Source organism: Poecilia reticulata, chromosome 19, assembly GCF_904066995.2.
Source record: "Poecilia reticulata chromosome 19, P_reticulata-male-v2, whole genome shotgun sequence".
NCBI lineage: Eukaryota > Metazoa > Chordata > Actinopteri > Cyprinodontiformes > Poeciliidae > Poecilia > Poecilia reticulata.
The window spans coordinates 23345720-23359550 of NC_088848.1; the positions used below are offsets into that span (position 1 = coordinate 23345720).

General features: G+C 38.9%; 1 protein-coding gene across 3 annotated transcripts; it reads right to left on the minus strand.

The window, feature by feature from the left end:
- Nucleotides 1-2909: 2909 nt before the first annotated feature.
- ace (angiotensin I converting enzyme (peptidyl-dipeptidase A) 1) lies at nucleotides 2910-12208 on the minus strand. Of its 3 annotated transcripts, none has more exons than XM_081600578.1 (11): nucleotides 11563-12208; nucleotides 6553-6720; nucleotides 6237-6324; nucleotides 5702-6002; nucleotides 5454-5551; nucleotides 5212-5381; nucleotides 4860-5083; nucleotides 4641-4785; nucleotides 4367-4465; nucleotides 3688-3810; nucleotides 2910-3598 (listed from the first exon to the last, which is right to left on the minus strand). In XM_081600578.1, exons 5-11 carry the CDS (start codon nucleotides 5544-5546, stop codon nucleotides 3364-3366), a joined length of 1089 nt encoding a protein of 362 aa, XP_081456704.1. In that variant the 5' UTR covers nucleotides 5547-5551; nucleotides 5702-6002; nucleotides 6237-6324; nucleotides 6553-6720; nucleotides 11563-12208; the 3' UTR covers nucleotides 2910-3363. The 3 variants fall into 3 exon arrangements, with proteins under 3 accessions (XP_081456704.1, XP_081456705.1, XP_081456703.1); XM_081600579.1 differs by having other exon boundaries at nucleotides 5212-5293; nucleotides 5327-5381; nucleotides 5454-6002; XM_081600577.1 differs by having other exon boundaries at nucleotides 5454-6002; nucleotides 11553-12208.
- Between the last annotated feature and the right edge of the window lie 1623 nt (nucleotides 12209-13831).

A 13831-nucleotide genomic window follows, 5' to 3' on the forward strand; every position in this document is an offset into this window, starting at 1 on the left:
AACCGAACAGTGCCAGAGGTAAAGGAGATATTAAAATAATACAAATATTTAGTCAGTTTTGTTTAAACAGCTCTTCTGTCTTTATTTTTCTTATGCGTCTGTTAATAATACGGTGCACAGCGCCACCTCGTGTAACGAAGTGATAAATCTTTTTTTTTTTTTTTTTTTAGCAGGTTTCTGTTTGCAAACATAGCGCCAATTCACAAGTGTCTCAAGAAAGTTATAGTTAATTTTATTAAATAAATAAAATAAATAAATAAATACATAGGGCTTCACTTTCTTAGCCTTATAGAAGAATCAGCTGTACTTTAGAGTTTTTTCAAACGTGTTTCCAGTTCAGTCATCTATAACCAGCCATTTCTGATACAACACCGCCCTCTTCTGGCGAAAACCGGAAATCCACACTTCACAATTCACTATTATTATTAATTAATTATTTAATTAGTATTATTTGATGATGATGATGATGATGATGATGATGATGAAACCAAATCGCATTTAAAACACTCAAAAAAAATCCATGTTGTCAAAATAGGAGTTTTGTGTGTAGAGTTTTGAAGAAATATTCATTTAACATAACAAAATTTGAAAAATCTTAGCGCTGTGAATACTTGCTGGATACGGTATACACTGGGTTTTTGTGCTCATTTGAACAAACTGCTATCTCTATATTTGGATATTTATTTGCCTGAGAAGAACTAAAATGCTTTATTTTGATGATAAATTTTCTAAAGTAAAATAGACATTTATATATTCTTACACATATATTGTAACTTTTTTTCTGACAAAAGCAGCTCCTTAGCTCAGAACAATGGTCACTCAGTGTCCCATGAAATGTGACCACAAATTCCTCATTAGCTCTTCTGGTTCCCAACATTCATCCCGTTTCTCATTTCATTCATCGTTAAACCTGTTTCTGTTGGGATCCAGCCATGAAGGACTGAACTACATACAGGAAACAAAGAGTATGACAACTGTTAATCCCAGAATGCATTGCATTAACCCATTTTCAGTTTTTAGAAGGAACAGGAAGCACGTCACAGCACCTGAAGCATCTGACATGTTGAACAAACGGGCCTGGCTGCTGGTGCTGCATTCCAGTTAACTGGGACGTGGGAACTCCGAGCTGGTTTGATGTCTCACCCAGGGCAACAGTTAAGAGGTCAGAATTGTGACTTGGTTACACCCACAGACATTGTTTGTAGTAACTCTTACACATTTTAATGTTGACTTTCCATAAGCAAACACCACTTTGCTCCATAAAAGAAACATGTTTTCACAACATCATACTAAATGTTGACACGAGGAGCAGCCATTTTGAAACGCAAAGTCAGCCTCACAAATGGTAACGGGGCAGTGGGAGTTGCTCCCATGCTTCCAGACTTCAGAGGGCCTTTTAGTTGATTTTTTTTTTCCGACCTTGAAGTGAGAATTACCAATTTTTGAGTACAACTGGAACGCAGCAACACTTCCTGCCTCTATGTTGCAGGGAACTGCAATGGTGAGGCACAGACAAGCATGTGAACTCCCCCATCTTTGTTGGCAGCGAAGGGGAAAACGTCTTCCTTTAAGGAACCCTGAATCCAAAGTAAGAATTCTTTCTACCATCTAAGTAATCGGTGATTGCATCCTGTCTTGACCCTGCCTTATTCAAAATTATGCAGGACTCTTTAAATCAGATTTCGTCTCTGATGGTTCTCTCTCCACAGCTTGTCTGTTCCTCCAACCAGCGCTGCCACCACCGTCCTGCCCCAAGTCAGGGACGATCACCAGCTAGGTGACCACAACAGGTTTTCCTCACTGAGATGCAAAAGCAACTCTGATCGCTCTTACGATGGATGGATGAATGGATTGATATATTTACTTCATATTTACTGTTTTACAAAGAATTTCAAAGAAACACAGTGTACTCCAGATTTACCTGTGAAAAATCCACCCACACAAAACAGCCATTAAACCTAGAAACCGTTTCAGTCATGCTTTTTAAATCGTGGTCAGTGAACCCATCAGGCTCTTCTGCAACATACAAGCCTTAGAAAAAGATATTTAAATCACGTGCATTTTCGTCCTGCGGCTTAAAACCATTGCAAAACCACATTCTGCAATAAAGACACACCTGTTTGGCTAATGGGACTTCAAAATGATTTAAGCTTGAATAATGCAATACAATGTTACTTAATAGTTGACTATGAAGATGGAGTGCCAGTGTAGACCTGCAGTGTGTGCACCAATTGCACCAATGATGACCAATTCCATCATGGAAATTGTTTTGCCAAATAATAAATGAAATCACACTTCAGAAATCACACCCAGTCCTGAAGCTGTGCTGTCAGGTTAGTGTTGTAGTTCTAGGTGTTGTAGTTCTAGGTAACCGACAGGCTGTTAAAGAACACCACCTGTGTAGAGCTGTTGAAGTCATAAGTTGCGTTTCCATTTCCATTATACACGTGAGACAAAGTATTCATCTATCCATACATACCCATCTACATACTTACAGCAATATACACAACACAAAAGTCCCATTTAACGTGACTGGAAAGGGGTATGAAGAAGCACTGTGTGGTAAATGAGCCACACAAAGTACCATCTAACACATATAAAATTCTGTTTGCCATATTAGAAACATCCATTCAACTTTATCTCAGATCTTCGTTACCTGATGAAAATCATCAGTCTGAACTTTTTCGTAAATAAACGTATATTGGGACATTGCTTCAATTGTAGGCTGAGCTTACTCCAGATCCTTACACCACTGACTGAAGTGCTCAGTCTGTTCATGGTTGTCCTGGTTCTAACGTTAACATTAGAACCAGTAAAACATTTCTGTATGTTATCTGGTAGTTGTTTGTATCTCGCTTAATACATCAACTGAGAATAAAGCAAGACTTGAATATTAAAAGAGATTGATCTTAAGTAGCAGGAGTTTCTTTATTGTAAACCAACATTCCATTAAATTAGAGAAAAACTAAATATGCTTTAGGCTAAAACTACATCAAACCACATATGGGTGGTCTTCACCAATAGCCCATAATTATGCTATGAAGATGAAGAGGATTTTTACATTCCAGTCACAGAAGATAAAAATACACCTCATAATATGCACATGCAGAGAGCTTGGTGACCTAGGCTTTAACACACTGAGACAAAGTTGCTGAATTGCTTTTCTTAACATTGAGCATTAAAACCAGAACACAGCAACTGTAGCGCTCCAGCTAGCATGGGCGCAGTCTGGTTTTCAGACGCCTTTTAAATTGACCCGCCCACCACCACTCCCTGCTTATCAGCTTCATTATGTCCAGGTAAATGAGTCAGTTGAGATGAGAAACCATCCCGTCTGAAACATAAAACCACATTCAATTATTTCTACAGAGGTGAGGTTTGTAATTCTGCATCAATATCATCAGGGTAGCCCTCAGGGATCGGTGGAACCCAGTCGAGATCAGGCCATCCAAGGGTCTCATTGGCAGTTTGCTCTTCCAGCCATTTTGTTAAGGGGTCAAAATATTTGAGAAATGATGTGGCATTTATTTCACGTGTGCCTATGGCCTCCTGGAGCACGTCAGGCCAAGGCCTTGAAGAGCCTGCCTCGAGAACTTTCCTAGGGAAAAAGAAACACACATTGCAACACTGAAGTAAAATGTACTCATTTGTGGATTAAAAAAAACAGAAACAAAAATTCATTCCTACTTCAGGATGGCTCCAGCTTCTGTAGAACGGAAGATGTCACATGTGTGCAGAGGGCCGGTCTGATTGGCTACCTCACAGAGTTTCTCATGAAACTCAAATCGCAGGATGAAGCTAACAAAGTACCTGCAGAGGAAAGAAGAACGTGAGAAAAAAAGCCCCCAAGCTCTTTTGCCTCCTCCCTGTGCTCCTACTTCCATCTGGAAGTAGGAGAAATATAAAAGGCTTGATCAGAAACCAAAACCAGGAGGGACTCATTGCTGTCAATCACACTTATGTGATGCTCACATCCTCCCCCTGGCTCTTTACTACACAGTTTAAATCATGTTGTAGTTACCCACACAGTAACTACACACAGTTACTCACACTGAAGCCTGCCATGACTGCTCACACTAGTTGACCGAGATGGATGAGGCCAACAAAGGGAAAAAGTCTCTGTGTGGCCCAGGACTGTTTTCAGTGCACAGGTTGTGGAAATGATAAAACCAGATGCAATTTTAACACCCATTTGGTTTTATGTGGAAGTATGAGATGGAAAACTAGGTGTTAACCTAGTTTGGGAAAAAAAGCTTCAGACTTCCAATAATGGGGGAAATTAGTTATTAGAGAGCTCATCAATACATTCTTTACTACCTACTTAATTTTACTTCAATTAACATCATATGTGTGGAAGATCTTTTACCTGATGTATGGTGTGTTTCCAGGGACATGGTACTTTGCCCCAGGATCGAAGTGCTCCTCTCTACGTCTGGTAGGAGGGCAAATTCCTTGGTAGTTTGTTCTGTGAAGAAATTTAGAAATCACAGAAATGGGTCAACAAGCCAGGCTAAGATCTGGAACCACAGTCAGAATGACAGCAGAGAAAGTTTCCAGATGTTGTTGTGGCTCAGACTCTCTGTGAAAGTGATTTTGTAAAAAACCACCAGTCCTAAAACGCAAGTTTTATTTGGTCTCACCTGAGGTTCCACCAAGCAGAGTTGTACTTCTCTGGAGGAGTGTTTCCATCGAACACATCCCATCGCCAGAGGTCAACAAGATAGCCAAAAGGAAGGAAAGCTATAGTCTCCAAAGCAGTCTTCAACAGGAAGTTCAGGTCACTTTCTGGTAAAAAAAGACAGAATAGTTATTCTGTTTAAGAGTCCGTCTGAATTAATGAGAAGATATCTGGTCAGTACCATTGTCAGAAGTCACAGACTCCAGCAGATTAATCTCATGTAGGTGCTTGGGTGTTGAAACTGAAAGGGACATAAGGTCACCAATAGCTTCATGGAAACCAGGGTTGGCTCCATCATGGAAGCCCACAGGCTGATCCTTGTACTGGAGGTAATACTGGATGTGGCCCATCTCATGGTGTACAGTGAAGAGGTCTTCCATGGTCACTGTGGTGCACTGCTTAATCCTGCAAGAATGAAATATCGACCAGATTACTGGCATTTGAAGTTGCTTCCCCCACACTCCCAGCTATAGTTTTCCAGGTTGCAGAGCAAGTGGGTTAGCCACCATAATGCCACAGGTTAAAATTTTTACCTGAAGTCTCTGCGGTTATAAAAGTCCCAGGCAGACACATGGCACACAACTTCCCGACCTTCAGGCTTAACAAGCATCGACCCTTCCCAGAACTCTGGAGGCATCTCCTTTAGACCCAGAGACGTGAAGAACTCCTCAGCCACACGGAACATGTGTGTAGCATTGTAGCCCTGCAAAAAATAAATGAACATTTTAAAGACTGTGAGAGCTAGCTTTCCCCAACCTCAGTCCTCAATCCGCACCTGTCTGACCATCTCATCAGTCACATCTAGGAAAGGTTTGCCAGGAAATGGGACCATCATCTCATAGAGGTTGTTCCATGACTGAGCCCACATATTTCCTGGTAGGATGAAGACGTAGTGGAGAAATCCTAAATTACTGTGAGACTAACTGGCACTGATGGAAATATCTTCATAGAGAAGGGTCAATGACCATTAAGTGTCTCCATCGTGGCTTGGAGCTTCACATGTCTGTTATACATGCATCTTACCCAACAGGTGTGCAGGGATGGGTCCTTTTAGGTTGATATATTTGGGACCATAGAGGTTGTAGAGTTTGCGTCTTACAAAGGCATGCAGGTTCAAGTAGAGTGGTTCAATTGTCTTGTAGAGCCTTTCTAAATCCTCCTGAAAGGTTTCCAACTCATACCAAGAGCGCCAAGAAGCTCCAGTGTCATTAAAACCTAAAAATGATTATTTTTTTAAAGACCCTGTCTGGATTTTTGCCATTTTATTTCAAGCCCATAGTTCTTACTATCCCCTTGAGAGGCTCTGTTGCTGAGCTCCACAAACCTGGAATATGCAAATGCATTAAGCTCGTTTAGTAGACAAAACGGTCATTGTGGCTTAAAAACCATTGTGTCAACATTACTCCTCTAGTAATTATTTGACGCCACGGCACTAGTGTTTTTAATATATAAACAAATAATAATGACTTGTTCACCACTTCCAGCTCAAAAACATAGTATAATAAAATTGCAGTTTATTGATGTTGCCAACAAAAGACACTTGTAAATGTGTGATTACCAGGCTCCAGGTTCCAGGTAACATTTGGCAGTGGGTGCACTTTACTTGTTGAATAAATACTCTCCATTGTGTTCAGGATGGTGTTATACTACAAAGAGAAGCAAGTTTATGGGCATTAATAGGTCAGAAGAGATTAAATGTTACTGTAGTAACATTTAAGTACTGTGGTAATTAAATGTTAGTTACTGTTGTAAATGTTACAACAGTAACTTCACTGTTGTAACATTTACTATAGTAACTAAATGTTACTGTTGTAACATTTAGTTACTATAGTAACTAAATATAGTAACTGTAGTAACATAAGGGCTTACTGTACCTCCACTCGCTCAGCCTGTGGAAGGTTAGCACTGCCCAGAAACTTGACACCAGCAATCAGCCTTCTGTCCTTCTCAGAAAGAGATTTAAGTACTTCTTTAGAGAAGATCTGCTTGGCCTTCATTCCCCAGGCTTCTGAAAAATTTTGATACACAAGGCTTGCCGCTACCTAAAAACAAGAGGCACCACAAGTCAATGATGATAGATAGGGAGGTTGAATGAAACGCAGTCAAACTCTAAACAAATGTTTTACATGAAGGCCTTGAAACTCATGGTTAAGTTAGAGGAAAGTTTGATCTGTGCCAGCAGAACTTTTTAAAGATGTCATCTCTCCTGTTGGGGCAGCAGCATCGGAGCCATCAATGACTGCTGTGGAGCTTCAAGAGATGATGGTTCAAAGATAAATTTTACATTAAAAAATACAAACCAAAAAACACCCTATTACCACTATTCCTCCTGCCCAGCCCCCAAACTAAAATACAGTTCAAACAACTTGAATCTGAGCATCTACGATCATTTTGTGCCTCCATTTGTTGGGTTTGTGGTTCATCAAAGGTTGGTTTGAACTTTTGCCTGAAAATGCAATTCTGTGGAATTTTTCCAGAGGGCAGTAAGTTAATCTTTGTTAATTATCAAGTAGTTAAATGAAAAGTTATAATTACTCAATTTTTAAGACAATTCACATCGAAACACACCCAGAAATGTCATTTAGATTTAATCTAATTTCTTTTGGTGTTTCAGAGTTGTTGACTTTATATTTCTTTGTTTAACTTCTGTGCTCCGAGTGTGATGTGAAGTTTGTGTCATGCGAAGGAAAAATATCTGAGGCAACGCACGTCAAAACGCAACACATCGAATTTATGACATTTAAAAGTTCATTTTAAAAAAAAACACCAAACTATAGGATTGTTCATTATAATGCAACCTGCATTTGACTTTAAATGTCAGTGTTAAATTTACCCAACCAAACTAAATTCAAATTGTTGCCTTTTCTTTTTTTAATTTTACAGTGATTCTTGAGAATAGGGACAAAATGGGTTTTAATTTTCCCTTTTTTTTGTTATTTCTCAACCTTATGTATGCAAATATGACAAATAATGTTTGGGAAATGTAAAGATGCTAAGGTGCAGGCTCCCAGTTGCAACATTTTTTTTTTATTAAATTTTTAATCGACCTGACCTAGAACTTTGTCATCACCATCTGACAAAAATGAATATAAAATAATCTTTAATGACCCTTTTAGTGATATTTTTACTCATTTTACAGACAAATGCTTCCCAAGAAACAAAATAAATATTATTTAAAACAAAAACAACAAAAAATCCATCTGATGGAGTTGACACTGCATGACGGAGTTGACACAGAACTGAAAGTGATGACAATCTAGTGAGTAAAATGAAAAACTTGATACATGTGAAGTAATGCAATTTATGTAAAATACATTAAAATGAATTAATTGCACATTTAAATGAGATTTGACAACAATTTCACTGAAAGTCACAAAAACTGATGGAGTTGACATCTGATGGAGTTGACGAAATGCCAAACTACCTCAATTTATATGATGTTATTCTGAAGGAGGCCATACCCAGATGAAAAAAAGTATACTTTAGTATACTTCAAACATACTTAAATTTGTGAAAGTACACTTTAAGTACAGTCATGGCCAAAAGTTTTGAGAATGATTCAAATGTTAATATTTACAAAGTCTACTGCTTCAGTTTTTTATAATGGCAATTTGCATAAACTCCAGAATGTTATAAAGAGTGATCAGCTTAACAGCAATTAATTGCAAAGTCAATATTTGCCTAGAAAATGATCTTTATCCCCCAAAACACATTTCAACTTCATTGCAGCCTTAAAAGGACCAGCTAACATCGTTTCAGTGATTGCTCCATTAACACAGGTGTGGATGAGGACAGGGCTGAAGATCAATCTGTCATGATTAAGTAAGAATGACACCACTGGACACTTTAAAATGAGGCTGGTGCTTGGCATCATTGTTTCTCTTCTGTGAACCATGGTTATCTCTCAAGAAACATGTGCAGTCATCATTGTACTGCAAAAAAATGGCCTAACAGGGAAAAGTATCGCAGCTAGAAAGAGTGGACCTCAGTCAACAATCTATTGCATCATCAAGAACTTCAAGGAGAGGGTCCATTGTTGCCAAAAAAGGCGCCAGGGCGCCCAAGAAAGACCAGCAAGCACCAGGAACGTCTCTTAAAAATTTTTCAGCTGCGGGATCGGGCTACCAGCAGTGCAGAGCTTGCTCAGGAATGGCAGCAGGCAGGTGTGAGTGCATCTGCATGCACTGTGAGGCGGAAACTCTTAGAGCAAGGCCTGGTCTCAAGGAGGGCAGCAAAGAAGCCACTTCTCTCCAGGAAAACATCAGGGACAGACTGATACTCTGCAAAAGGTACAGGGAGTGGACTGCTGAGGACTGTGGTAAAGTCATTTTCTCTGATGAATCCCCTTTCCGATTGTTTGGGACATCTGGAAAACAGCTTGTTGGGAGAAGACGAGGTGAGCGCTACCACAAGTCTTGTCTCATGCCAACTGTAAAGCATCCTGAAATCATTCATGTGTGGGGTTGCTTCTCAGCCAAGGGAGTCGGCTCTCTCACAGTCTTGCCTAAAAACACAGCCACAAATAAAGAATGGTACCAGAATGTCCTCCGAGAGCAACTTCTCCCAACCGTCCAAGAGCAGTTTGGTGATGAACAAAGCCTTTTCCAGTATGATGGAGTTGGACTTGTGGCTACAGGTAATGTCTCTACTTAGCACCCGCTAAGTAGAGACAGTAGTGAAACTAGCGTAAATGAGGAGGGTTTAATACAATCATGCATTTTACATGACGGGTGGCAAACCCAGTCTATACTATAAACATCTGATTAAGATTAGAGCCTAAATACGTTCTATTTCCAAAACAGAAAGGCTACATAATGTTAGCCAGCTAACAAATTACTATTGCTATCCTAGCATATCAACTAACAGCTAGAAAAAAACAAAACACGTCCCTTCGTAGTCAAACTGGTATCATTCAGCGAGGAATTTGTCCAGTTTAGATTATGTTGATGAAGAAAAATTGTTTGCAAATAGTGATATATCTTCAAGTCATACTTGTGGCAGCAGCTTTAGAGTCCAGAAACAGCATTAACTACACACACCGGAACTAAAGATACACCGTTTCGAGCCATAACGGAAGTTGTGTGACGTCATGTGAAAAGGGTCTATAGTTACTAATATTGGTAAAATCAAGCTGGTGACGTCCTAATCCGAGTTAGACGACAACACAACGAGACAACAACTGATAGAAATGAAATGTGTGTCACAAAAGGAGTCCGGGGGGATGAAGGCTGCTAAGTGTTGCTAGCTGGTGGCAAGTTTGCTTATTAATTATCTTCATTTAATTATAAACAGTGCAGTAAAGATATATAACTTACGTTGGTTTCTTAAATAATTATTTTATCAATTTTATTGTGACTTGTATGATTATTACAATAGGAATCATTCAGCTTCATGTTATGACTGCATGGAGGCTGTTTATTGCAACTTATACTTTAATTCATAAACTAACCTGGTTTTAATAAAGCTCCATAAGACAGAGAGACTTTGATATTGTGAGGTGGTTGTTGTTCTAACTCGTTCATCAATGATTTTATCTTCAACATGTTTGCAGTCTAACTAAGCAAATGAAGATGAAAGAGGAAGCCAGAGAAATCAGGTGTTAGGAAACCTAAAGACTTTCTGTCTCAGAAGAAGCTCTGACTCCACCAGATCACCAACCAGCTCTAAGGATGAACCTCCACATTGTCTTCATGATGTAAGCTTGTTTTTTCAATGAGGAGCTAGCTACATTTTCAACAAAAATTGCTGTGTTACCAACACTAAGTGCTTAATAAACATGATTTGATTTAAAAGTAACTGGAGAGAATTTTTCTCTTTATTAATCTAACATTTCTCTTTCATACATTGTATTTGTTGTTGTCTTTCAGGGCCCTGTGATGGACTGGTGACCTGTCCAGGGTGAACTCTGCCTCTCATCTGATGACTGCTGGAGATGGGCACCACCAGCCCCCTCACCACCCTGCAAGGTTAGGTGTGTTCAGATCATGGATGGAAAGATTTTAAGGTAGTTTGTCTCCTTAAGTCCACACTTATAACAGCTTCATAGTTGATGCCAACATCAACTGACTCTGACATTGCTGACTATTTTTTTCTACTTCTAACATAAACAGGCAAAGAAGACACCCAGAAATGTTTTTCCACCCCAGGCATCCGGTCCCAATCATCATCACTTCTTATGATATCACATACATGACGAGCCCACAACGTCTTAAAATTGTAAGTATTATTTTTTTATTTGCCATTTTTCTGTTCTCCTTAAATACAAATACTTTCTCTGTTTAATTGCTCTATTGTTCTTTACTGTAGGTTCCTGTAAGGTGCAGTGAACGGGAATGTTCTGTCGTTGATCCTCACTTTCATGTTTTATTGTCACACTTAAATTTTCATGTTCATGGGTTCACTTTTGATGTGTAAACTGATAATTTATGTAAAGTTCATAATAGGTACATAGGAATAGACTTTCACGAGTGATTAAAATTGCTTTAATTGTTTTAAACTATTATAATGTATTGAGTTCTGCTCCTGGATTTTACAGGCATCATCCACCGACTACAATGTTTAAAATAAAAAAATATTCAGCAAACACCAGGAAAATATACATTGTTGTGCTCACATGACCCAGGTTAGTTTAGTCAGATATTTGAAAAAATTATATTTTGTGTATATTTTATTCAAATTTTGTGCTTTATCCATAGGACCTGTTATGTCCCTATTCTCAAGAATCACTGTTTAAATGGAGTGTAGAGTAGTGAATTCTATAGGTTAAAAAAGTATCACAAAGTGTCAAGTTAATACTGTATTTCTCCATAATTGATGGAACAGAGTGGTTTGATGGCTTTTATCTAAAAAAAACATAAAAATAAATTCACACTACCATGTTCTACCTGCAGCCTGGAGTTGAATTCCGTTAAGTTAGTGTTGTAGTTCCAGCTGGCGGACTCGATGTTAAAGAAGACCTCCACTGCAGTGCTGGCTGTTGTAGTCACTGAGGAACCTCAAGGCATCTGAGGCTGTGTCCGCATAGTCCCCTGGCGTCCAGCGGACACACAGAGCTTCAGACAGCAACGAGACGGACAGCAGCGGCAGCCAGGCTGATTTTACCAACCTGTGGACGCCAGGAGCCATGGTGGCCAGGGCAGGAAGAGAGGAGGGACAACTGGTGCATGAGGAATGAAGCGCCTTCTGCTCCTCAGAAGCCACAGAGATTTATTTAAAGTAGCACGCTAACCCCACCCAGTTTGGTTTCAGCCCTCCCTCCAAACACCAGAGAACTGAAAAGAATTTACCCTCCAATCAGAGGCTGAGAAGAAGTGGCGGGTGATTCTGATTTCCTGTCATATTTCCAAGTGAACTCCTCCCTCCCTTCAACTCCATTCGGTCGTGTTGACTAGAGGCGCTAGGGGGCGCCGTAGCCCCTCCTGGAGAAGTCATAACACAACCAATAAATTATCGATTATTATGTTCTTTTTCTAATATCAACTAATATTCTTTAATATTTGATTGTTGTGATATATTCCTCGCAAAACACAACTCCTAAAAAAGGCAGTGATTTACCCAACCAAACTATTGAGTGAAAAAAAAGTCGCATCTCGCTACAAACAATTTACTTGTGCCTATTTTCACTTCCGGTAAATAATAAAAAGCACGTAATACGAAAATCGATCGTTTTCTACTGCTCAAATATCCAACGATGGCAGCAACAGCTCAACGGGAAACTATGGATAAAACAGGAGAGGTCACATTTCAAATATTTAAAACAAAATACTAATTATTGATACTGATATGAAATGCTTATGTCCTCCTGTCCTTTTCAACAATGTTTTAATTAAACAGAATATCTCTATCCACCGCCGGTGACTGTAGATGTCTGAGTTCTGGATTCTCCTCTGTTTTGTTTCTGTGTGTTGAGAACTGTAGGAATTAATGATCCTTCGTAGCACCCTCGGTTAAATGCTTAATCCTGCATTTTAAACTCAGAAATGTTAAGATCTCTGAAATGTTCAAGAAGAAACAAAAACATGAGAAAAGTCAAAAATGTGTGTTTGAGATTAATCACAGAAATTTCTAGAAAAAAAAACTAGAGTTCCTCAGACTACATCAGCACTGCAGAGGAGTTTTTTTTTTTTTTTTTTTGAGCATTTTACCTGGACTAGAGAATTTGTGCCAGAAAATCAATTGCAGTTGAGTAATTGTTAAAAAGTTTCAGAGAATTTAAAACACACACTATGGATGGAGATGTGGTGAGAACAGTTCCAGGATGCTGAATCTCCTGCACATTGACAGAAAGTCAGGATTTCTCAGACAGCGGACAGGTTGATTTATTCTTTATTTTATACAACCAAAGCCAAATTGTAAACCTGAAAATGGACAAAATGGACACTTAGGACACCAATGGAGAAAGAGCAGGTGACTGAGCATCTGTAGTTTCTCCTGTGGCCTCACATATAAAACTCACACTCACTCCTCTGAGTTTATTCTGAGAAATAAAATAATTATATAAATAAAAAATCTATTAAAATCATTTAATTTTTTTGTCTGCTCACAGATAAAAGGCTTCCTTTCCATCAGATTATATTTTAAAAACTTTCCTTCATGTAATCCAGTTGAGGTCTAGCGAATCTGTCAGGAAAATATTCTGTACATTTACTTTGTTTTTGTCATTGTGTTCTTGGAAGAGTCAACTCCAGTGACCGTCATGTCCAACCACAGCTCAGGGAATTCTTTGCAGGTTTATGACTAAACTGCTTTGAAAAGATGCTGAAGAGCCTTCAGGTAAAGACTCTAAAAATGTTAGCTTTACCAGGAAACTGACTGCAAACCCATAACTGGCAAAAATGACAAACATGTCATTTACTCAGAACTCTTTCCTGTCAGTCCTCTCAATCACCCAAAAAACCAACACCCAGCTGACCTCAGAGAATCACTTCTGCAGGTCAGAAGAGCAAATGATTGCAGGTTTGATCTTCCATCAAAGTATTTCTGATTCATTTTCACAGCAGTGTTACATTAACCCCTCAAACATTTACCATTAATATTATATAGTGGTGACATGCTGTCCGGTTTGCATTAGTTAAAAGTTCAAACATGTTCTGCTTCATAAGAGTAAGATGTGAATGTTTAAGTTCACTATGGTATTTATTGAGGTTTGAAGCT